Source organism: Schistocerca serialis, chromosome 7 (genome assembly GCF_023864345.2).
Source record: "Schistocerca serialis cubense isolate TAMUIC-IGC-003099 chromosome 7, iqSchSeri2.2, whole genome shotgun sequence".
Taxonomy (NCBI): Eukaryota; Metazoa; Arthropoda; class Insecta; order Orthoptera; family Acrididae; genus Schistocerca; species Schistocerca serialis.
Genome location: NC_064644.1, coordinates 336,142,245 through 336,168,638, shown reverse-complemented (window position 1 = coordinate 336,168,638; position 26,394 = coordinate 336,142,245). Strand labels below are relative to the sequence as shown.

Genomic DNA, 26,394 nt, shown 5'->3' with positions numbered 1-26,394 from the left:
ACAGGTCAAGACAAAAGGGAAATTAGTATTCACATAGAAAATGGACAATATTTTTAAAAAATGGGATAAGGGGAATTGACGATGAGAGAGGTAGACAATTCAAAGATCAGGAAAAGTACAACTGAATGTAAGGAAAAACATTATCAGAACAGCAGAAATATGCCGTCAAATACTTAACAACACAGCATCTGAGCACTGACAACAGTGTGATCAATAACTGAAGGAAATCAATAGTGAAAGTGTCATAAGAAGCAAAAGTTGCAGTTGTAATGCTCACAAAAGTGTCTTATGAAATATGTGGGAAAACAAAAAATATGTATATTTCTTTACATTGACAGTTTTAGTAAATATATAGTTTCTGATATATACTGTTTGCTGTACTTTACATGTGCATCACCGTTACAATAAAAACTGTGGACATAATAGGAAAATAAAATGTCTCACTAATATTTTATTTGAATGATTTATTTATTTAATCTTTATTAATTCTTTACAGAGGCTATTCAATTAACTTAAAGTAGTGAATACAACAAATTACTGTTTTAATAAAGGATTATTATAATACAGCAACTGTACTAATGCCTTCATAACTGAATAAATTTCATCATGGAAGGAAAAAAACAAAATATTACATCACTCTAGAAGTACCCAAAACATTCAGGAGGTGGCAGCACACATCAGAAGTGTTGGTAGTTGCATATAGAATATACACTTATCAGCACTGGTGCTTAGAAACAGTCGCCCTTCCACTTATTAGAATCACATTTGTGTGACGCAAATTTGCAGTGCCTGGTGTTGGGGGATTAATGTAATATAATGGCAGTAACAGATTAGTTTCAAACTGAGTAAGATATTAATTACAGTGAATCATGATTTTAATCGGATTGCCAACTCCAGATATAGCAGTCTCAAATGCTTTAATTGTGTCCTTTAAATGGAAGTTATGAGTAATCAGAGCCTTAACATTTATCTTCTGAGAAGCAACTAAAGCCAGAGATGCAGGATACCTGCAACAAAATATAATATTAGACCCATTCAACCATTAGCACTACACAGAAACAAATTCTTATTATAAGTTACCATGAAGATAAATTCAAGACTCCTGTCTCTTCAAAACATATGCCTAACAATGTAAAAATTTTATACAGCATATTACAATATACAAAGTTTGTAAATACTTCAGAAATAAAGGAGACCACTCACCACAAAGCAGACTCATTGAATCATTGATAGGAATACACAGAAGAAGAAAAACTTGCTAGCTTCCAGAGTTATCCTTTAATGAGCTAGAGTATTTAAACACACACATATGCATACACTTAACTATATCTGTACATGACGCCAGCTAGACTGACAGGGCCATTGCTATTTGCGGCAGGTGGTCTGGCTGTGGTGGGGATAGTGTCGCATGGGGTGGGTAGGGGGAGAGGAATGTTTGAGGTAAGTAGAGGGACTGGGGGTAGCTCAGATAGAGGCTGGTTTGTCAGCTAGGAATGCAAGAGTGAGGGTTAGCAGGTATAGTTGTAGTAGCTGAACGTAAGCTGCACATGCTGAATGCTACATGTGGATGTGAATTGGGAGGGAGTAACAGAATGGAGGAAGAGGAGACTATTGGGTGGGAGGAACAGGGATAGTGGATTACCTGAGATTGAGGCCAGGACAATTACAGGAGCAGAGAATGTGTTGTATGGATAGTGCACTCTGCATAGCTTAGAGAAGATGGTGTTGGAGGGAAGGATCCAGATGGCTTTGCTTGCGAAGCAACCATTGAAATTGAGCATGTTATGCTCAGCTATACACTGTGCCACTGAGTGGTCAACTTTGTTTTGACATGAGTGAAGCAGTGGCCATTCATTTTAGTGGACAGCTGGTTGGCTTTCATACCAAGATGAAAGGCTGTGCAGTATTTGCAACAGAGTTGGTATATGACATGGCTGCTTTCACAAGTGGCCCAGTCTCTGATAGTGTATGAGGAGCCTATGACAGCACTGTAGTAGGTGATGCTGGGTGGGTGGATGGGCAGATCTTGCACCTTGGTCTGCCACAGTTGATATGATACCTATGGCAAGGAGTTGGAGTGGGTGTGGCATGGGTATGGACTAGGATGTGTGTAGGTTTGTTGGGTAACAGAACACCACTGATGGTTCAGTTATTCCAGTCCTGGGTGATATTGGGTGATGAGGGGCCGCTCTTTGTAATTAATTCTTGTTAATTCTTGGGGGGGAGGGGGGGTGGCAGGACTGGGAGTGTGTAAGGTTATGGCATAGGAAATCTGTTTATTAGCTAGGCCTTTGTATTGTCTGTCTGTGTAGGCCTTTATGAGGCCTTCAGCATACTGGACAAGAGATTTGTCATCACTGTAGATATAATGTCCACAAATGGATAGGCTACAGGAGAGGGGTTCTTTTGTGTGTGTGAGGGATGGCAGCTGTCAAAATTCAGCTACTGTTGGTGGTTGGTGGGTTTAATGTGGACAGAGTTGTGAATGGAGCCATCGGCAAGGTGGACATCAACATCCAGGAAGGTGGTACGTTGGGTAGTGGATGACCAGGTGATGCAGATTGGAGAAACGTTATTGAGGTTGTGAAGGAATGTGGATAGGGTGTCTTGGCCCTGTGTCTATATCATGAAAATACCATTAATGAACCTGAACAGACTAGATGTTGGAAGTTTTGGGAGGTTAGGAAGGTATCCTCTGGATGGCCTAAAGCAGATTGGTATAGGAGGCAGTAATGCAGGTGTCCATGGCTGTGCTGCAAATTTGTTTGTAAACCTTCCCTTCAAAGGAAAAGTAGTTGTGGGTCAGGATATAGTTGGTAAGGTGTATAAGGAATGAAATAGTTGGTTTGGAGTCTGTAAGGTGTTGGGAGAGGTAGTGTTCGACAATGACAAGAGTACAGGCATGAGGGATGTTGGTGTACAGGGAGGTGGCATCAGCAGTGTCACATAAGGATATGGGAGGTAAAGGTGTGAGAATGGTGGAAAGTCAGTGAAGGAAGTGGTTAGTATCTCTGATGTGGGAGGCTAGGTTTCAGCAATTGGTTGGAAGTGTTTTTCAACAGGAGTGGAAATTCTTTCAGTGGGGGCACATTATACAGCTACAAAGGGGCGTTCAGGATTGTTTGGTTTGCGGATTTTGGGGAGCACATAGAAGGTGCATGTGCAGGGTGTTGCTGGGACAAGAAGGGAGATGGATTCAGGTGAGATGTTCTGGGAAGAGCCTATAGGATTTTGGAGGTTGTGTTTTTATTCCACGATGGGATGACTCCAGCAGAGCTTGTAGGTGGAGGAATCAGACAGATTGCAGAGGTCTTCCATCAGGTAGTCACTGCAATGCATAACAGTGGTGGATACTTTGTCTGCAGGGAAGATGATTAGGTCTGGATCTGTTTTCAGGTTGTGTATGGCTGTCCTTCCATTTGCTGAAAGGTTAGCATTCTGAGTAAACAATCTTGGGAAGGACTGTAAGGCCAACTGGAGGTAAAGAGCGCCTGAAAGCTGATTACAAAGTGGTTAGGTGGGAGGGGGAGGTGCAGGAGTCATGATTGGATTGTGGTATAAACTGGGAGAGCAAGGTTTAATGTTGGGATCGGGTTAGCTTTTGTTGGATGGATTGGTGGCAAAGAAGTGTTTTCACTGTAGGGATTAGGAGAAGGAGATTAGGCCTTTGACAAGTCCAGCGTGGTTAAATTTGGGGGTAGACCTGAATGTCAGGCCTTCAAGTAGGATCGAAATTCTGTGGAACTGAGGTTTTTCATGGAGAGGTTAACAACAATATTTTGGGCTTGCTTGAGTTATGGTTTTTGTGGGGGTGCTGGGAGACAGTTTGAAAGGATGTGATAAATTGAAGAGGATAGCTACACAGGTTCTGAGTGCTATGAGTGATGGACAAGGGAGTTTGCTTTGAGAAGAATGGACATTGGATAGTGGTGCCCCAAGGCAGAAGTAGGTTTTCAGCCAGTTTGACAGTTTATGGAGGTGATGTCTGGAATGCTCCCCCAGGTGTTGATCCACAAGGGTTTCTATTTCAGAGATGTTGTGTATTTAATGAGGACTGCACAGTAACACTTTGTTGTAGATGGACTAGAGGTGGTTCAGGGATGTTTGTGCCATGGAGAGGTATTTTTGCAATATCAGGATTGTAAGGAATAGGGACTGGAAAGGTGAAGGTTGTAGCTTGTGAAATGAGGAGTGGGATTCAGAGATGGGGTTTCTGTGATTAGATCATTGTGGGAGGAGGGGGTGGGGTGGGGGGGAGATTACATTGTTTAGAGAGCATTTAAGGAACAGGATGTAAGACTGGATTTTAGCCAGGAAAAGAAGTACTTTTCTGCTTTTATGCACTGGCACAGAAAGGTGGAGCACATGTCTTTTGGGGTAGGGATGATGTTAGGAAATGCAAAATGATGCAGGAAATGGGCAAATGGAAGCATTAGAAGGTTATAGTGAGAACAGGATAATCAGCATGAGTTTGTTGAGAGAAAAGGAGGAGGAAATTGTGCGGGGACCAAAACACATAAAGTTCTGAGAGGAGGATTGTGTGAGAAGGGATGGCAGATTTGGTGGTTAAATGTAGTGGTTGGTTGTTGGAAGGTTTTATAACTGTGATCCAGTTGTTGCTTTGAACAGTGTGTGGCACAGTCATAATTGCCATGACTGGTGCTGAAGGTACTCACAAAAGTCTCATGTGACCACGTGGTTCTGCGTGAGCAAAGCAAGTACATATCAAAGATGGGTGGGAACTCATATGACAAGATGTGGACAAATAATAGAGGAGAGACAGACAGGACATGGATCACAGACGGTAACAAAGGGGTGACAACATGAGGTTTAGAAGGAAGAGAGTCACTAGACAGTACAAATGCTATTGGAAAGTTCTAGTGGAACGTAAATACTTTAGGATTAAAGGAGACACTTCACAAAAAAGCTGAAGTGTTGATTTGTCAATGGGCACACACAAGAGATGGAAAACTTGCTATCTGTCAGAGTTATCCTTTCATGAGCTAGAGAACATAAACATACAGACACTTGCACACGCACTCGTACACACGCCTATGCCCCTACATGCTTCCAGCTAGGCTGACAGTACCAATACCATTTGCAGCAGGTTGACTGATTGTTGTGGGGATGGCATTTGGTTTGGTGGGTGGGGGGAGAGGGAAGTGGGAAGTAAGGAGAGTGTCTGAGGATGGATGGTTGGTGGCTCAGAGGATGGCCAATTTTGCAGCTTGGAAAGTGGGAGTAAGGGGTGGCAGGTATAGTTGTAGTGGCCAGTGGGAAGTGGCACATGCTGAAGGCTATGTGGGAATATGAACTGGGAGGGGGTGACAGGATAGAGGAAAGGGGAACTGTTGGGTGCAGGGTGTGGGGACAGTGGCTTACCTGAGACTGAGGCCAGGACAACTACAGGAGCAGAAGATGTCCTGGAAGGATAACCTCTATCTGTGTATGTGAAGGCAGCTATGTGTTATATACCAACTCTACTGCAGATGCCGCACAACCTTTTATGTTGGTATGACTTCCAACCAACTGTCCATCAATATGAATGACCACCAACAAACTATTATCAAGTACAAAGTTGACTGCCTGGTAGCACAACACGCAGTGGAACATAATATGCTGAATTTCATTGGCTGCTTCACAACCCGAGCCATCAGGATCCTTCCATCCACCACCAGCTTCTCTGAGCAACACAGATGAGAGCTATTCTTACAACACATCATCTACTCGTATAATCATCCTACCTCAGACTAAGGTAACCCACTGTCACTGTAGCTGCACCCAACGCTTTCCCCTTCCTCTGTCCAGTCACCCCCTTCAAATTGACATCCCCATGTAGGATTCAGCAGGATCACTTTCCACTGGCTGCTATTATTATAACTGCCATCCCTCTCTCCTGCATTCCTACATAGCAAACAAGCCTCTAAACCACTACCCTCTGCGTCCTAAAAAATATTTGAAATTTGCCATCAACAATGCGCCACAATTTGGAGAGAGAAATGATTTATTCATTCAGCCTTAGTATTGGACAGAAAGCAGTAAGGTATTCAGCCATACATTTTTTACCACTTTAACAGATGATAAAATACCTTCAAACACAAACTAAAGTTGTAAGTACTTGGAAACTCTTACTCCACATAAGAATTTCTGAAAATACATGAAGAAATGTTTGGAAAAATGTGCTAACCATCAAATTAAAAAAAAAAAAATGAGGTAAGTACTGCTATCTGTTGCTGGATATGGTAACAAACAATGTTTACATTTGTCTAGCCCCTAACTATCACATTGGGGTGCAATGCAGCACAGAGAATTCTTGCATTTCTTTAGATATCAATTCTGTTATGTCAAAAACAGGCTATCCTTCTGCAGCACTCCAGCCTCACCCTAGTCAAAAAAAGCTGACCAGCTGAGTAACAGAGCAGCCAACACTATGGCAAATGATAAACAGACAAAAGTTAATGAACTGAAGCTAAGGATGATTATATGGGAATTAAAAAAAAGTGTAAACATGAAATGTAAGGTTTGTACAATAGGTTTGTACAATATTTAATCTAATAAATTTGTGAACCAAATTTAGAGCATTTTAAGTGTTCAGTTCAGAACACAAATATTAAATGAAATGGGCGTAGAAATGGAAAAAATTGGTCACATTGTGGAAATCAGTGGAAATTATCAAAAGTGGAAGTGTAATCTACAGAATTGGTGCAAAGAAGCTGAGAAGAAGAAACAAACCAGGGGTAAAGAATACAGGAATTATAAAGGCATAGTGAAAAGGCTAAAATCACAAGGTACAGATTGTGTTTGTGCAAGAAGATGCTTTGATATTGCACCTGCAGACACAGGAAAGAAGCTCTTTCTTGATTTGTGGAATCTAATTAAGCACAAACTTACAAATTATTATATATCTGGCTTTGTAAATATGAATCTTGTCAAGAAAAGGTACAATGATGATTCAGAGAGGAGTAGGCAACAGAAAACCAAAATCTACAAGGTTACTGTAAGTTAAGTAGACATTCAGATTTATAAGAAGCCTTCCTTAACAATCTTTGATATAAGCAATGGACTCCTATCTCATGTGGTTCAACAAAAGGAAACACCTGGAACTCCTGAGGTGTGTTTCTGTGTTTGACCATGCAAAAAAACTAGACTTACATTCTCTATGGTAGATTTATGCAGGCTCATAGTCTGGGATAAATTATAGAGGCAATGTGCATCCTAAAATTGTTCTGCTCCTAATTCACTTCAGATTTCAGTTACTATTTTTTGAGATGAATAGGAAATCCATTACAACAAGAGATACCTTATTAAGTAGAATACAAATTTTTGTTCATCAGTATTAGAATTTGTATGTTGAAGAGCTAGGATAAAATTCCATGTCTCTGCCTCTCCTACAGCTTCATTCAGCCTCCATGAAAATAATATTTTCATCATAGTATTATGTCTATGACTACAGGCCTGGATTCATGTGTAACATGGCACTAAAAGCTAAATGTTTTAATGAAACAATGGAATCCAGATTGGAATATCAATAATATTAGGAAAAGGATAGTGTGCTATCCACTGTAAAGATGACACATTAAGCTGCAGACAGTAATAATGAAAATACTGTTACACGTTTAGCTTTTGGCCAAATCCTTCTTCAGAAAAGAAGAGCCGCTGGAGATGGCAGTCATGTGTGCATGAGTTGTACTTGCTTGTATGAATGTGTGTGTATTTTGAAACTTCCTGGTAGATTAAAACTGTGTGCTGAACTGAGACTCGAACTCGGGACCTTTGCCTTTCGCCAGTTTTAATCTGCCTGGAAATTTCATATCAGCCCACACTCCACTGCAGAGTGAAAATCTCATTCTGTGTGTGTTTTCTTTTGTGAAGAAGGCTTTGGCCAAAAGCTAAATGTGTAACAGTCTTTTTGTTGTGCTTGTCTGCAACTCAGTGTGTCATATTTACAGTGAGTAGCCAGTTATCTTTTTCCTATTAGTTTTCATGTTTTATCTAACATAGATAAGCAGGGGTCAAAAGATTTGCCCAAATAAATGCATTGAGGAGGATCAGGAATTTGTATGGTCTCATATAAATAGTTTTTCTATGCAGTCAAGTCACTACTCCAGGAAAAAGAATCCAAACATGACTTATTAGTGTGCAAATCCAAATAATTAACAATCAGTACAATCTTTATCAAGATAAGTGCAAAGACAGCAATAAGGAAACCTTTAGCCTTGGAATTTATCGTAAAAAAATTTATTAGTTTTGCAATATTGCCTGTGCAACACCATGTATTGACACCTGTCAAGTTCGTGATCACCTAAAGATGCAAATTTCATCTGAGAAAACTAGCACTGTCAATGAAAATCTCAAATTGGACAGAGATTACTACAAAATATACAATTCTGTTATGGTTATTACTTTTGACATGCAACAGTATCTATCTACGCCCCACTTGCCTGCAGGAATCACATTCTGCAAATGCCAGCTGTGGACATTTAATTTCTGCTTACATAATGTATCTAATAATGAAGCAACAATGTTTATGTGTTTGGATGAATTAACTGGATGAATTTCTACATCCACCTCTACATAGTCACTCAGAAAATCACATTTAAGTGCCTGGCTTAGGGTTCATTGAACCACTTTCACAATTCCCTATTATTGGAATCTCACATAAAGCACGCAAAGAACAAACATCTGTATCTTTCCATGTGAGCTCTGATTTCCTTTATTTTATTATGTTGATGATTTCTCCCTATGTAGGTCAGTGTCAACAAAATATTTTTGCATTCAGAGGAAAAAGTTAGTGATTGAAATTTTGTGAGAAGATTCCACTGCGACAAAAAATGCCTTTGTTTTAATTATGTCCATCTCAAATCCTGTATCATTTCAGTGACACTCACTCCCCTATTCTGAGATAATACAAAATGCATTGCCTTTTGAGACAATACACCACTGCAAATTGCTAACGAAGGTTCAAGCATAAGGAATATGTTTCCAGATATGTGAATGGCTTAAAAACTTCTTAAGTAGTAGAACCCAAAATGTTGTCCTTGATTGTGCATGTTCATCAGAAACAGGGGAATTATCAGGAGTGCCCCAGGTAAATGTGATAAGACTGCTATTTTTCCCCATATACATAAATGATCTAATGACGATATTATGAAAAGGATAGATTGCTACTCACCATATAATGGAGAAGTTGAGTCACAGACAGGCACAGCAAATAGACTATTAAAGACATAAGCTGTTGACCAGATTGACCAGAAGGCCTTCCTCTGAAATAGACAACATACACACACAATTCATGCAGGTGCAGCTCACACACTCATGATCACTGTCTCTGGGTACCAGAGTCTGGCCTTGGTAGCCAGAGACAATGGTCATGTGTGTGTGAGCCGCATTTGCTTGAATGTTTTTGTGTATGTTGTCTATTGAAGAGGAAGACCTTCTGACCAATAGCTTACATGTTTAGTACTCTTTTGTTTTGTCTGTCTGTGACTCAACATCTCCACTATATGTGAGTAGCAATCTGTCCTTTTCATAATATTGTCATTATTACGTCTTGGATTTCCCACTGTTTGATTTTACATAAATGATCTGGTGGACAGGATGGGCAGCAGTCTGCAGCTGTTTGCTGATGATGCTGTGGTGTACAGGAGGGAGTTGAAGGTGATTGACAGTAGGATGATACCAGATGACTGAGACAAAATTTCTAGTTGGTGCATAGAAAAATGTCAGTTAATGCAGATGAGTAGGAAAAACAAACCCTTAATGTTCAGATACAGCATTATTAGTGTTCTGCTGGACACAGTCATGTCATTTAAATGCTTGGGCATGATGTTGCAAAGTGATGTGAAATGGAATGACATGTGAGGACTGTAGTAGGGAAGGTGAATGGGAGAATTTTTGGAAAGTGTGGTTCATCTGTAAAAGAGATTGCATATACATTGAAGAGCCAAAGAAACTGGTACATCTGCCTAACATTTTGTAGGGCCCCCACAAGCACACAGAAGTGCTGCAACATGACATGGCATGGACTCAACTAATATTGAAGTAGTGCTGTAGGGAATTGACACACTGAATCCTGCAGGGCTGTCCAGAAATCTGTAATAGTATGAGGGGATGGAGATCTCTTCTGAACAGCATGTTGCAAGGAATCCCAGATGTGCTCAATAATGTTCATGTCTGGGATGTTTGGTAGCCAGCAGAAGAGTTTAAACTCAGAAAAATGTTCCTGGAGCCTCTCTGTAGCAATTCTTGACATATGGGGTGTCACATTGGCCAGATGGAATTGCCCAAGTCCATCAGAAGGCACAATAGATGTTAATGGATGCAGGTGATCAGACAGGAAGCTTACATATGTGTCACCTGTCAAGAGTCGTATATAGACATATCAGGGGTCCCATATCACTCCAACCGCACACGCCCCACACCATTACAGAGCCTCCACTTGTTATACTGTGTTAAGGTTAGAAATACACATGTTGCCATAGTTAGTGGTAATTTCTAACTGTGACTGTTCAATAATGTACAAAATATACAAAACAATCTTCACATATTATTATTCTTCTTTATTAATAAATTATTATTTATTATGTTAAGTTACATTTTGAAGGATATGACTGATCAGACACATTAACTGATCTTATCTGTATGAATTACTGTTAAAAAAAAGAATAAAATAGTTTGATATACTTTTTGCAGCCTAATTTACAAAATTCTCTTTTCCTCCATTTTTTAAAAAAAACTGTGGGTTAGTGCATTTTTTCATGCATGTCTTCATATATTGTAGTGGTCCTCAGCCTGGATACTGGTCTGATGCAGCTCTCCATATTAGTTTACCATGTGCAAGCCTCTTAGGCACCCAAATTTACAATCAGTGTTAACAGATTCTTCTTTATAGAAATGCTTTTCTTGCTGTTGGAAGTCTGTATTTTATATCCTCACAATTTTGGCCATCATCAGGTATTTTACTGCCAAAATGGCAAACCTCAACTATTACTGTTATTTTCTCATTTCCTAATGTAATTCCTTCAGTATTGCCAATTTGATTTAATAACACTCCATTGCCCTTGTTTTACTTTTGTTAATCTCTTTGCAAGTCACAATCTGTTCTGTTCAAGTGTTCTTCCAAATACTTTGCTATCTCTAACAGAATTATGGTGTCATCTGGAAGCATCAAAGACTTTATTTCTTCTTCCTGAAGTATAATTCCCTTTCCAGATTTCTCCTTGGTTTCCATTACTGCTTGCTCAGTGCACAGACTGAATACCATTGGGAATAGGCTACAACTGTGTCTCACTCTCTTCTCATGCCCTTTGACTCTTATTATTGCAGTATAGTTCCCATTTCCTCCCTGTATTTTATTCCTGTCACTTTCAGAATAGCATAGTCCAGTCAACATTTTCAAAAGTTTTCTTTAAATCTATACATACTGTAAATGTATGTTAGTGTTTCTTCAACAAATCATGTAGCCTAAGTCTAGAGTCAGTATTTCCTCATGTGTTCCTAAACTTCTTTCAAACCCAAAATAATCTTCCTCAAGGTTTGCTTCTACCAGATTTTCCATCCTTCTGTAAATAATTCATGCCAATATTTTGCAATCATGTTTTATTAAACTTAGGATTTGGCAGTATTCACATTTGTCAGTTCCTGTCTTCTTTGGAATTATAATTATTACATTCTTTCTCAAGTCTGAGGGAATTTCACTTACTACCTATCTCTTGCATATTAGGTGGAATATTTATGTAATGGCACGGGATCCCAAAGATCTCAATAATTTTGAGGAAATGGTATCTATTCCAGAGGCCTTGTTTCTACTTAGGTCTTTCAGTGCTGTGTGAAATTCTTTTAACAGTATCATATCTCTTGTTTCATCTTTCTTACTTTTTCTATTCTTTCTATAACACTGTCCTCAAGTCTGTTTGCCTTGTATAGACATTCTACATATGGCTTCCAACTTTCAGGTTTCCCTTCTTTGCTTAGTGCAGGCTTGCCATTTGAGTTTTTGATATTCATCCAGTTGTTTCTCTTTTTTCCAATGGTCTCTTTAATTTTCCTATAGGCATGATCTATCTTTTCCATAGTTATGCATTCTTCTACAGCCTTACACTCACCTTCTAGACATTCCTGCTTAGCAGTTTTGCACTTTCTGCCAAATCTCATTTTCTGATGCTTGTATTCCCTTTTACCTGCTTCATTTTTATATTTTCTCCTTTCTGCAATTACATTCAGTATCTCCTGTGGTATCCATTGATTTCTACTAGCCTTTACCTTTTAACCTATGAAATTTTCTTCTGCCTTCACTATCTCACCTGTCTAAACTATATAATCATTTTCTATTGTAATTATTTCTCCCATTTCAGTTCATCATTACCAAATGCTTGCTCTGAAACCCCCAACAATTTCTGGTTCCTTCAAATTATCCAGATCCCATCTTCTTAATTTCATACCTTTTTGCAAGTCTTTCAGTTTCAGTTTGCAGTTCATAACCAATACATTGTAGTACGTGTCCACATCGGACCCCTGAAGTCATACTATGATTGCAAGACTACTTATTCTTCAACATATATATACTCAAAACCACTGTGTAGACAGAAGCTACTTGGCATGCCATCACATCTTAGGCTTTCTTGGCACTCCAATTATACGTGGAGCACATTAAGGCAAGAGATCCATTTATGATCCATAGAATAAGCAGATAACTAAACAAAACAACTGAACAATGGAAAATCCACATTGAAACATGGACAGTGTAAGAATTTGATTTCTTGTCATTACATTCATTGTTCCACAAAAAGAAGTGCACAAATGCTACCACAAAAATTTCTTATTTCTAACCCTATGATATAAAATATCTGACAGACAGCAAGGTAAATTTGAAAACAAACAGAAACAGTTTCTCCTTGACAACTGCTTCCATCCTGTAGAATAATTTATTTTTACATAATGTGTGAAAGGTTTAGGGTAGAAATTACTAATTCACATCTTTATATATAGTATTTAAATATGATTGTGTAATATGAATGCAAAATGACTTGTTACACATCATTAAGATTGATAGTGCAAATGGTATGTGGAACCTAAATTTAACAATTATCTCTTGTACTGCATGGGTATGTGGTGTAATCACTCAGATTTTAAAGATCAAACTCTAATTTCAAAGCATTCATGTTGACACTGCAATAAATTTTAATTTAAATCCAAGAAACCTTCTTGTTTCTATTGACAGCTTTTGCACTTTATTGTTCCAAATTTCTAGTGTTTTAAATGCTCTAAAATTATGCTAATGTTTATGAAGAACAGTCACAAAGTTTTAAATACTACAATGAACAAATAAAATTATGTAATTAAGGTTTTTTGTTAACAGATATATTTCTGCAATCCTGGTATTCACTGAAATACCATATTACCAAAAGAAGCCTTAAGAAGAGCCAAAACAGAATAACACAGCACTTTGATAAAGTGGAGCATCATGCATTTATTCTTTTTCTTCATTTGAAGGGGAACAACATTGCAAAAAACCATGCTGAGTTGGTGGCAGTAAATACTGACAAAGTGTTATCATATGACACTGCTTGGAAGCTATTAATGCTGCCACTGTGGTCAAACAAATCTGAATGATGAAGAATGAAGTAGCAGAGCATTTCTCTGTGAAGAAATGGGAGTGGCAAGAGGAGTGTAGAACCTGGTACCCAAAGAGCTGCATGTGGCAAGCAAGGCAATAAAGTGAAAATCAGTCACTGATCAGTTTCCAACATCTTGCATGACATTTGGACATAGTAGAGGTCACCATCTGCTCCTTGCACCCATTTAAAAAAGCCTGCTGAATCAAAGCAGCACTAGCAGTGTTGCACTTGTGGCAGGTCAATGCAAATGATTTCTTTATCCACTTAATCACCATGGACAAGTTCTAGGTTTATCACTATGAGCTTAACATGAAGGAGTAAAGCAAACAGTGGGAACATGTGGATTCACCTCCATCAAAAATGGCAATGACCCAACCATCATTGGGCAAGGTAATGTCCTGTGTCTTTTGAGACTGCCATAGTGTGGTGCTAACATATTATAGTCATAATGTGCAAACAATCACATAAGCATACTATCAAATTCTCCTGACGAGGTTATGGGATATCTTGGGAAGATGTCCAGGGGGGTGTTTCTGCTCCACAACAATACCACAACTCTTTCTCCACAGAAGAAGAGTCACATATGTTGTGCTTATTGGCTATCAGTTTTTGTGCTAATGAGGTGGTTTTTGAGGTGGAACATTTCCTGAGCAGTCACAATGTAGATTTCTCCCTATCAGGTCATATGTTATTGGGGAATATGTATTACACTGAAGGGCAAATGCGTGGAGAAGAACTAATATAACCACCTAGTTTCATAGTTGCAGATTTACTTTATTCTGGTTGACAATTAAAGTATTACATTAATGCTTGTAGATGCTGTGATCTAGTTTGAACAAGCATTAGGTATTACTAAGCAGTATAATATAGGAATAGCTTTATTAAATACAGTGACCAATGTAAATTTCTATCACAAATTATATAGGATAGGTTATGAAAGATAATATTTTTACTGACTGAACATACAACTTTTCTTAATACCATAGCTTATGTTAATCTTTATTCAAGTTTTTATTTATTACCTAAACAAGATTACATACTGTAGAACTCCATATACATTGCCGCAATGTGTTTAAGAAATTTGTAACAATTCACTCAAACAAAAACTATGATCATCTAACATACTATGACAGGACAGAGGAAAGTGTTGAGGACATATCTACAAATAGAAAAGAAAAATGGCTAAACATGGATGGTAGCCCATTATACCTTAATTTCCACAAACAGTGTAAAATTACTACTTTTTCTCTCTAACTGGGACCTCAACAACTTGTCATCATGACTATTTAGCAAGTTACTCCATGTAGCTTTAAACTGTTGTGATCTACATGATGATTCTCTATAGTTTGGAATCACCCCATAGCCTCTATAAACATCTCTGCAGCTTTTCTGTAACCTAGATTTTTATCACAGATAAAATGAAAGAGAAGATCTGATTATGTTTTTTAATTCTCCATAGAGAGTGACATTGAGTTTTGTAAGAAAAAGAAGATAAGAAAAATGTCAATAATTTGAATATACCATCACAGTTGTATTTCACCTATTACATCCATAAATGTTTTATTGCTGTTATCAAACATAAAGAAATCTCATCAATACTTCTGATTTCGTTGCACATAGGTGTAGTTATGTAAAACAATTGGTGTCTTTTATTTACATTTATAAGATATTTTTACACTACTGTTGTTCTACAGTTTCATTTGTTATGTCTGTGTTTGCAACAATCACAAAAAGTAAATTCAGTTTACTGAATATATTAAAACAGTTTTAAATTATGAAACTAATAAAATAACACTGAACTTGGTCCATTTATATACTTACACATTGCAAAAACGAAACACACCACAAACGTCAACTTCTCGAAATATTCCTCTCCCAAGCTCAAGCTTCATGGAGCTACCACCCAATCCAACAATAACCAGTTTTCCACCAGTGCAAGTTGCCTGTCATAAGAAATTGAAGGCAGGTTTATTGCTGCTCAGAATACTAAAAACTTACTTGATAGTTTTAAAGTAAACATTTTTGGCATCAAAAGCAACCAAATAACATTTCCTGAATTCACTGTCAGGGACAGAATGTGAAAATAATATTAAAAATGTTTGGTAAGAAATCAATAGAGTTCATAAATTAAGAAAGTAAAATGTTTAATAGTAAGTGGAACATAGAAATTTTCATTTCATACAGTACCAAGTTTGACTTGTTTTGATTGAAACTGCTGATATATCATCATAACGTTTGTGTCAAAACATAATTACACTCTAAGAAAGGAAAGAGAAGTGAGTTTATGTTTCCTTTTCCTATTTACTGCCAAACACAAGTATTTCATTGCTTAAAAGTTAAATTTAATTTCAGTGGAACAAGTGAAGAAAACATGTCTGTCTGGTATTTATGATGAATAAAATGTGTATTTAATGTACCTCTAAGCCCAGTCTGACTGTAGATTCTATTCCACAACAGTCAATAGTGATATCTGGAGCCTTAGTCAGCAGGGAGCATATCTTAGCTGACTGTTGCACTACACTTTCACCAGGGAAGACTTGAAGTGTGTAGTCTGCACCAAATGTCTTTGCTATCTCAAGCCGATGAGCAACAACATCTGAAATATAAGATGTAAATTCAGGGATTAAAGTAAGTCTTGAAATTATTTAATAATATACATTTCTTAAACATGTTCTGTCACTGTCACCAGTTTTAGTCAAACATTCAAAATCAATTTTCATCCAAAACTAAAGAGCAAGGTTGATCCATCTAACTAAATTCCATTAATTCTTTGATCATATGTTATTCTGAGAGTCGTGTTTTATTTTATGGGAATGAGATGGGTGTAGAGGTATACTGAACAAACTGTCCCACATATATCTGCACATAAACATATATTTCCACAGTAGCCATACACATGTACATGGCAAGAGACATAAAATGAGACTTCTAGAATTACATGGCGGCTCGAATGTCCGATCTCAGTCAAAGATGATGTTTTTCATGGTCGATATGACCTCGACGCCACACAGTGCCCTCCCCCTCTTCCCCACCCCCCTGCCCCCAACAGTACGGAGTACCACAGGTGAGTCTTGGCTGGATAAAGTGTGTGGTGAGTCTTGGCTGGATAAAGTGTAAAGTGTGGGCATTGACCCTATTGGTGGTTGTACGAGGTGATAGACGCACGACTGGGACCTCTACCTCAACCAGGGCGGGGTGCTGAGGCCGAGCAACCTCAAAGTTCTTGAGCCAGCGAGGGCGGACAATGCGGCAGCCTGTCCGTGAGCAGGCGGGCGGAACGGCGGATGGCGGTGTGTAGGTGTGGCAAGCGTGGATGCTAACTGAGCCATCCGGCAAGGTGAAGGCATGGATTGTCATCAGGTTGCACTCACAAGGGAGAGTGAGGCTATGTGCAACACTGAAATTTGGCTGGTCGTCGGGTGGTGAGGTCGCAGTGTCTGTGAGTAGAATGAGAACTCGATCATTGAGAGTTACGACTGAAATGTTGTCCACGTGGTGTGGGGATACGTTGCAGAGCAGGGTGACTATGGGAGAGGGTGTCTCCATAGTCTGTGAGGTAGTAGTGGAACCCGCACACAGGGTGGAGATTGACATATCCGAGAAACTTGGGAATGGTGACAGGGAGGCGCCGGGTGAAAAAACTGGCATGGTGGCCCAAGGAGAAACATTGTCAGACTCCATGGCAGGAGAGAGATTGGCAGGAGAGTTATTAGAAGAATCTGGCTGGGCCAGCAGGGGGCCATCGGGGTCCATGAATGCTGGTTTGAGTCGGTGTAACAGTTTGGGGAAAGTCTTTGACGATGATGTCGTAAGTTGTATCGCCCCACCAGAGGACTTTAAAGGGGCAGAGGTTATCAGACTGAATTGTCTCTCAGCATCACATGGGAGCAAGTGTTGAGCGTGGTTGGCATGTAAGTGTCTGGCGGGGAGTGTCTGATAGGTGGGTGCAGGCGCGCTTGTTTGAAGTGAGTGTGCATGTGACTTATGAAATCCGGATAGGGGGCGGAAAATCCTTGGGTACCTGCGGTTGGATGAGTTCTCCTGGTAGGACAGGGTTCTCCCTGAAAGTGAATTCTGAGGTAGTTCCCTGTAAGTCGGGCTTGAAAGCTGAGCGGAGGCCAAGGAGCACCAATGGAAGGGCTTCAGACCAGAGGCAGTCGTGGCACCTGAGGGATATTTTCAAAGTGCGGTGCCACCGTTCTACGAGCCTGTTGCTTTGTGGGTGGTAGGCTGTGGTATGAATTTTCTTTATGCCACAGACGTTACATAAAATGATGAACAGGGAAGACACAAACTGCCGAACCTGGTTGGTGGTGATGGTGGTTGGACAACCGACCTAGTAATCCATGAGTAGATGAAACCCTTGGCCACGGTCTCAGCCATGATGTTTGGTAAAGAAACTGCCTCTGCCCCTCGGGACAAGTGGTCAATTGTGGACAGAATGTATCTGTGGACTTCTGATGGTGGAAGAGGACTGATAAGATCAATATGTATATGCTGAAATCAACCTGGGGGAATGTTGAACCTGCCTAGTGGTGGGGTGGTGTGGCGGCTGATTTTGTTGCATTGGCAGGGGATGCAGCTGCATGCCCAGGTCTGACAGTCCAGTTTTATATTTTTCCAAAAGAAACACTCAGAGATGAGCCATGTAGTGGTGCGGATGCTAGGGTGAGCGAGCTTATGCAGCGCATTGAATGCCTGCTGGCGCAGGGGGGTGGGAGCAACAGGTGTAAGGTATTGGTAAACACAAGGGATGTTTGAGGATCTGAGAGGAGAGCTTGAGATCCATCTTCGAAGGCTTGTAGGGCAGCCAGGTTGGATAAGTCTATGATACATGAAATAGTACTGATTCATGAAAAAAAATCTGCAGCAATGTTGTCCATGCCTTTGATGTAGCAAACGTCGGTTGTGAATTGGGAGACTAGATAAAAGTGGCGGAAACACTGAGGGGGTGGGTCTTCCCAAAAGTGTCTGCAAGTGGTTTGTAATTCGTGACCCTCCACGTCAGGGCGGAAGTGTTTGACAGCCTCGTAGATCACAAGAAGTTCTCTATCAAAAACAGAGTATTTCTTCTGAGCTGTTGATAGCTTTTAGAGAAGAAATGAAGAGGGGAAACCATGTCTGCCTTTTGTTGCTGTAGCAACGCTCCCATTGCGATGTCACTGGCATCCGCGGTGATGAAAAACTCGGCCAAGGGGTCAGGGTGGGCGAGCGTCACTTCAGTGTGGTAAGATGCCACTGGAAGGTGAAACACTGAATGGTGCACTCAAACTGATGTGGTTGAAAACATGAACGACTGGTCTGGGAGGTGAATATGGAGAATTTTGAGCACTAAAATGTCTTTGATTAATTTGCAAACCCAGTAACTGTAGTTGCGGCCCATTGAGGGTCAAAATATGTGAGCGAATGTAGATCACTTTGAGCATTATACAGTCGAACAGTAGGTGCACAGCTCTGAATATTGTTCACTACAAACTCCACACGTTGGTGAGCACAGTCTGGCAACACAAAACCAGAGTCCATTGTTTGTGTTAGCAGTGTAGCACTTGACCGTTGTAGAGCAACAAAGTTTGAGGTTAACGTGGCTGGAGATCACGAATCGCTATGAATCAGTGTAGAACTGGTCGTTGGTGAAGGAATGAAGAGGTCCAGCAATCACTGTTGAGCTTCCAAATCTTTGAACAAAGTATTGTGTGAGGCGGCTATGGCAGCGTGCACATAACCTGTTGATGCTACAACACCCGGCGTGGTAATCGCGGAAGACATGCAAACTTCGGGGCACCAGTATGGGGACAAGATGTGTGTAGAGGTATACTGAACAAACTGTCCCACTAATATCTACACTTAAATATATATTTACACAGTAGTTGTACACATGTACATGGCAAGAGACATCAAAGCAGACTCCTAGAATTACATGGCAGCTCGAATGTCTGATCTCAGTCAAAGATCATGTTCAAGGCCGATATGACCTATCAATGCCACAATTTCATTTATAATTTACCTCTGTACCTAGTGATCATGTCACTGTTGGGATGTTAAACCATAACCTTCCTTCCTTCATAATTCAACTTCATTTTCTGCACATAAAATTGCTGAATAGTGTGTAGCCATTCTTATTTTGTGACATTTTCTGAAATTTTGGAGTCATGTCATGAAAATCTGGAAATAAATAATAAAAACTGGGGGAATATTATTACATTTATTTTTACTTTTTCACTATCAAGGAATGAAGAGTGAAGTAAAAAATGCAGCACTGTTTAAATAAAATCATCCATTCACTCATAACTTTTTGTATGTAATTGCTTTATCGACACTGATTCATTTCAAGAACTACCTCCTTTATGAGTGATACGACAAATGAAACCTGATAAACTGACCCCTGCTTTGGAAGCCCAGGCTCTGCCTATTACAAGTTAGGCTAAAGGGTGAATGATGGAGGAGCAGCATATCCTTAAAAAGCTTGGTGTCTCTGGCCTATCTGGTAGTAAGTTTTAAGGGCCCCTTGCCAAAATTACGGCAATGACTGCATTGGTCTTTGAGTACAATTCACAGAACAGAAGCAGTTTTCTCTGTTGGATTGGTATACAAAGACACTTCACCCTACAGAAAGGTCACAGTTACTCCAGTAGTCACATTCAACAAAATCAATGAGACTGTTATGGCAACTGTTATCATTTCTGTGCACCTGGTTGGGACAACAGTGACTAGGTGGCATTCTATGATGTGGAAGATAACGACCTCCAAATTATCTTACCTTAGTACATGCATTTGTTTGCTAAAAGTGTCAAAATGGTTCCCTACTGGGTAAAATATTCTGCAAGTAAAATAGGCCAACATTTGAATTTCTGGGCAGGGACCGTTTGGGAGGAACTATAAAAACACAAAATAAAGCAATTGCTAGCTGTATTCGGACATGTGGAATGTTAGAACATTAAAGACATGAGGAAAAGTTGCAAACTAAAAATTCTAAAAGTGGAAATAAGAAGGAAACAACACACATTTTAGGAACTAATACGATTATTATGTAATTCCAAACAAATAAATATTACTTAAAGGTACCAGAGAATGGAAAGTCCAAGATGGACTAACAGATGGGCACATTGAAGAGACTGCCATACACTGAAGCTTTCAGCCAAAAGGGTCTATTCCAAAGTAAACACACACATTCATACAAGCACAACTCACACACATGACCACTGCCTTTGGCTGCTGTGGCCAGACTACAGAGTGCAACAATGCCTGATGGTAGAAGCAATCTGGCATGAGTAGTGGGGATAAGGAGGAGGCATGGTGTGGGCAGTCTACCCTTTTCATAACATTGTTGTTACAGGTATCAGAAGAGAGATGAATGGATACAAACAGGACAAGATTCCATGTGTGAAGTTCCTGGCCATCCAGATGGATAATAAACTCAGGTAGCACCAGTATGTGGATAAGCTTATCAAAAAAGCTCAGTTCTGTCTGCTTTACAGTTAAAGCCTCTCTCATTCTGTTGACAGACAGACAGGATTGCCAGCGTAATTTGCATACTGTCACTCAATGCTGTCCTATGACATAATCATCCAAGGTATTAAAGTTAACTTCATGAAAATATTTCTTCTTCATGCAACAAGAATATTGTGTAAAGATTATAACAGAACATCTTGCAAAGCCTCTTCAGGAACTCAGAGATCCTTCACCTTTACAAGCCGATAGATACACTCTCTAATGGTGTTAGTGGTTAATAACAAAACTGAATTTAGGGTGGATTCCTTACAACAATTCTAGAAGTAAAAATAATTTCAGCATATACTATACATTCCTATCTAGGGCTCAGAATGGAATTTTATAGTCTGGTGCTAAGGCCTATAACAGGTTGCTTGTAGATACCAGGCAAGAAACTGAAAATCTCCAGATATTAAAAAAAAAAGTAGAACAATACCTCATTAGCCACTCCAACAACACATCAACACGTATTGACTTAGGGATGTAAATTCTGTACAGCTTTAATGTTTGCATTAAACATATCTTGACCCTGCCAGCATACAGACAGCTGATAGTGGTCTCCACAAAGTGAATGTTTTGTCTGAAGCATTACATAAAAACAGAAGCTGAATAATATAAACAAAAAAGCGGTTGTTTTTTTCTGTTCCTCAGAATATGCTTGTATAAAGCAGTCTTGGAGTAATTTCCATTATTATCAGTGTCAGTAGATTAGCATTAATCTGTTGTCAGTCTATTTTACAGAATGTAGCCAGCAATGGCTACTTGTGCCTGTTAATGTATAACTTGACTCATTCAGCATCCTAGAAATCTCCCCTTCAGGATAAAAGGTATGGATCTGTTAATGATAGAGTAGGTGTAGTAATAATAACTAATGGAAAAATTTGCAACAGAGTAAAGGGGAATCTGCAGCTAACAGAAAACAAACTTTTGTGGGCAAATTGATTAGATATCAAACAGACTTTTTAATCTTTAATCGTAATGGGATATCAGAATGTGTGTGTGTGTGTGTGTGTGTGTGTGTGTTTGGAGATCATGGGCACTCAACAACCAGAATACAGTCATAGATGAATTTAGAGAAGACAATAATGGAGTTCAATCTTGACTAACAAACCCACATGTGTTAGTCACTGCAAATGTACTTTTTGAGAACTATATGAGAATGAAGAACACATTGCCAGTATCGGGGGCCAAAAAAATATCAGATCAACTATATTTTAGTAAAAGGAAAACTGAGGAACCAAACAATGGAAATTCCAGGTTGGAAAATAAACAATATTATGAAAATGGTAGACTGCTACTCACTGTAAAAATGACACATTGAGTTGGAGACAGGCACAATGAAGAGATTGTTACACATTGAGCTTTTGCCTAAAGCCTTTTTCAGAAAGGAAAACCCACACACATTCACACAAGCAAGCACACCTTAAGCACATGTGACCACTATCTCCACCACTTCATATTACCACAGGGCATGGACTGCTCTTCAGTGTTGGATCATGAAGTTGGACTCTTTCTCTAGTTCTTCTTTTTTACTGATAGGAAAAAGCTATTCACAGCCAAATGTTGACACACCATAGATGTGAAACAATGGAAAGTTCATGTTTGGATAACAACAATATTATAAAAATGATAGATTGCTATTCACAATAAAGATAACACACTGAGTTGTAGACAAGCACCATGAAAAGACATTACAAATTGAGTTTTTTGCCAAAGCCTTCTTCTGAAAGGAGAACTCACACACTCTCACACTAGTAACACTCTTCATGCACATATGACCACTACCTCTGGCCACTCTGGCCAGGCCAAAAACTTTCAGTCCATTTTCTAGATTACGCAGTTTCTGAAATCTTCTCTATTGTTGGCAATCCATGAAACATGATTGGAGAATACTGTAGAAACATAAGACATTTCGAAAAAGTTATGTTAGTTGTGCCAAGCTGCCTTTCAAACAAATGGTGTTCATCCATAAATACATTAATTTTATTGCACACATAGATAATCTGTAAAACCTTTCTCTTGAAGAATCATATTTAAATGACTTTAATGACTTATTATGTCAATGACAGAGACTGCATCCATATGACAGAACACAGCATGAATACAGTACAATAGGACCCCTTTGCAGGTAGCCTGTCATCTACACCTGGACTGTGAGTAAGCTGTAGATGTCCACAGGTAAATGTGCTCCATGGAGCAGAGTTGTACAGCCTGGTCCAGGTGATCACATTGTTGTTCATCACAGGCTTGTGAACAATGAACATTACTACTTATCACACAAATAACAGGCGTCTCCAATCCTTGAACCTAGATAATATGATTGTGTGTAGAAGGGATGTCTAAAGTGTTACACTTTTGATTTCTATTTGAATTTACTGCGGTTTCATTTTCTTCCTTCATGCCTGACAAAACTTTGTTGAAGATCTCTGCACCAGCATAAAGAAGGTATCAAAATCTGCATGAAAATCATTTGTCCTGATTGTGAGTGTGTACATCACAGTTCAGGTGAAATTGATTCTATAACTAACAACTTCCATAATTTAGGAGGCTCACTCAGATACCCATGGATGTTACAGCAGCACTTCCAGGATTTTGGGAGGTGCACTGGCCCTGGATCAAATCCACCTGCCACATTAAGGATGAGGGTCAGTGTACCAGTCAGCCTAGAGGTGATTTTTAGTCAGTTTCCCAAACACCGTTATATGACTATCAGGCTGGTACATATGTTCAGTTTCATGTTTCATAAACATTTAGAAAACATTTGCTCACTTTCACATGAATAGCACTACACACAGACAGTTTGGGTACACATATTCCAACCTCAAGGCTCAAGGGGGGGGGGGGGGGGGGGGAGAAGGGATGGTGACAGGAAGTGCATCCCACCATCCCTCAAATGAATCATGGCAAATCTGTTAATAACCACACCGACCCTGCACCAATGTGTGACAATGGTACAATAAGAAGAACTTATTTAATTCAGGGGTAAACAGATGGTGAAAGAACTATAAAAATTCCAACATCTTCAATGAGTGCTATGCAAGATGTATGACTGTTAAATTTACACAGTCTTTCCTTGCTCACTTCTGCTAAAATATTTCCTTTATCATACCTGTTTCCCTCAAGATGATGATTATGAAGAGTGTAATTGGTATAAGTGCAGATATTTCTACTATGGACTAAGAACAGTGTACTTAAGAAAATTAATCAGTATTTACATCATTTGCAAACTAATAAATATAGGTATTACAAGTTGTACCTTTTTCTGTCCAGTACGTATGGCAAGAACAACCCATTAACGCTTATTTTCCCTTGGTAGTATGTCAGGCATTGAAGTATGGACGTGTGGATGCAAAATGGTTAGTCTATCCTGACAGGCATAGTCTTCTTAGTGGTGCAGTTATGACCATGCAGAAAACATCAGGTAATAAATTATGTGACGTGTTTGTAGGAAGATGTTCAACACAGTGAAAAAACAACTGACACCCTGATGCTTGTAGATATTAAGGTATAATATATAAAAATATCTGCACTTATACTCATTACACTCTGCATAAGACAACATGGTGTGAATGTTTACAAAATGAGCATTGTAGTTATCAAGTTAAAACACTGAGAGACACTTCTATGTGCAAAATATGCTGAACAAAAATTCTTCCTTAGTTTATCTAGGAGTTGAATCCTTTTAGTTTGTTGTCCACCTGGCATTTTATGTATAGTGTTGCATTTAGTGTATGATCATTTTTGTCTATTTGTGGTATCAGCAGACCATGTTTTCTTGTTTGAAATAATATTCTATGATTTTTTGTGAGAATAAGACATAAAGTGATTGCTGTGAACCAGTTATGGGACTATTTAAGTATCATCTCAGTAGTGCTCAGTGTAACCAAGTAGTGTCCTTGATCAGTATACATCAAGCTATGTGTTCTCTCATTCTGAGTTTAGCTTTTTTCCTGTAGTGCAATATATTGATGTGACCTGGTTTTTGCTATGAAGGAAAGACTTCATCAAATAGAGATGTCATTAATTCCATAAAAGTTTAGTTATTCAAGGAATGGATTTCTCCACATCATCATCATCATCATTGTCATGCACTGTACAAATACTCCAGGTGCTAGAGTAACTTGTTACTTTTGCTTCTAAATTATTTACATAACTTTCCACTGCTATATTTAACATGTAAATTTCTTGTGTACAAATATATTAACTGTTGCTGAAAATATACTAAAATTAAAATTTTTAAACTATGAATTTGTAAATACCAACAAATCAGTATAGTCCTTAATAGGGAAAGAACATGTTAGGTAAACCATATTTTTGGTAATTTCTTAAACAACTTCAGGACACCAAACTTTATTACTGCTTAGTACTAAGTTCACTTCATATAAACATTTTGTACTGACACTTAATGGAAGATCATTACAACTAGATGCTTCAGAATTAATTTTACAGTGATCCATGGACCTTCCTCAATTTGTGCTTTTTTGTCTGTTTACCAAAAAGTATCTCCTGTAATACCTGTCATAAGCACCTTGGCTGCACCCATTGCTTTTGCCGCAATAAGTGTGACGAGACCAATAGGTCCTGTTCCTGTGATAAGAACAGTAGAACCCAATGTGACTCCAGCCCTACGACATGCCTGAACTCCTACAGAGAGTGGCTGTACAAGAGCACCTTCTTCTAATGAGACATTGTCTGGTAACCTGTAATAAAGGTTAAATTAAGATTTACTGCATATGTCCTCATCAGTACCTAAAAAGATGTACTAGTATCAACAAACACACAAAAATATGTTACATACGTGTAAGACAATATGTTAATCTTTAACCTGCAAGTCTTCAAGGATCACCATATTCATTCGTTTAATTTTTACACGAAGTTATTTACTTTTAGGTATTTGAGAGTTGAGTCTAATAAAAAGCTGAGTATGAGCCACCGCTTGAGAGCAGAGAAATATTTTTTTACTCCCTTTTCATCCATGCATCCATCCATACATTCATTCATATATTTATTGCATTCTCTAGAACCTATTATTAAAGAGATATGGGACAAGTAAGGCATAAATTAATAGAGAAAGAAATAACAGAAACTACTCTGTAGACTGTATCAACAATAAACTTACATTAAACTGCTATTGAACAGCAATAAAAAGGAAGATTGTAGATGATTATACAGGGTGTTACAAAAAGGTATGGCCAAACTTTCAGGAAACATTCCTCACACACAAATAAAGAAAAAAAGTTATGTGGACATGTGTCCGGAAACGCTAAATTTCCATGTTAGAGCTCATTTT

The 26,394-nt window shown here is 38.9% G+C and overlaps 1 protein-coding gene across 1 annotated transcript in view; it reads right to left on the bottom strand.

Moving 5' to 3' along the window:
• Nucleotides 1-449: 449 nt before the first annotated feature.
• Nucleotides 450-26,394, bottom strand: part of LOC126412792 (sorbitol dehydrogenase-like) — a 97,019-nt gene continuing 71,074 nt past the window's right edge. The window contains exons 5-8 of the mRNA XM_050082567.1: nucleotides 25,620-25,804; nucleotides 16,034-16,212; nucleotides 15,438-15,559; nucleotides 450-1,007 (exon numbers count right to left, since the gene is read on the bottom strand). Coding sequence (XP_049938524.1) covers nucleotides 854-1,007; nucleotides 15,438-15,559; nucleotides 16,034-16,212; nucleotides 25,620-25,804 — 640 coding nt within the window. The 3' untranslated portion in view covers nucleotides 450-853. The remainder of the gene's footprint in view (nucleotides 1,008-15,437; nucleotides 15,560-16,033; nucleotides 16,213-25,619; nucleotides 25,805-26,394) is intronic.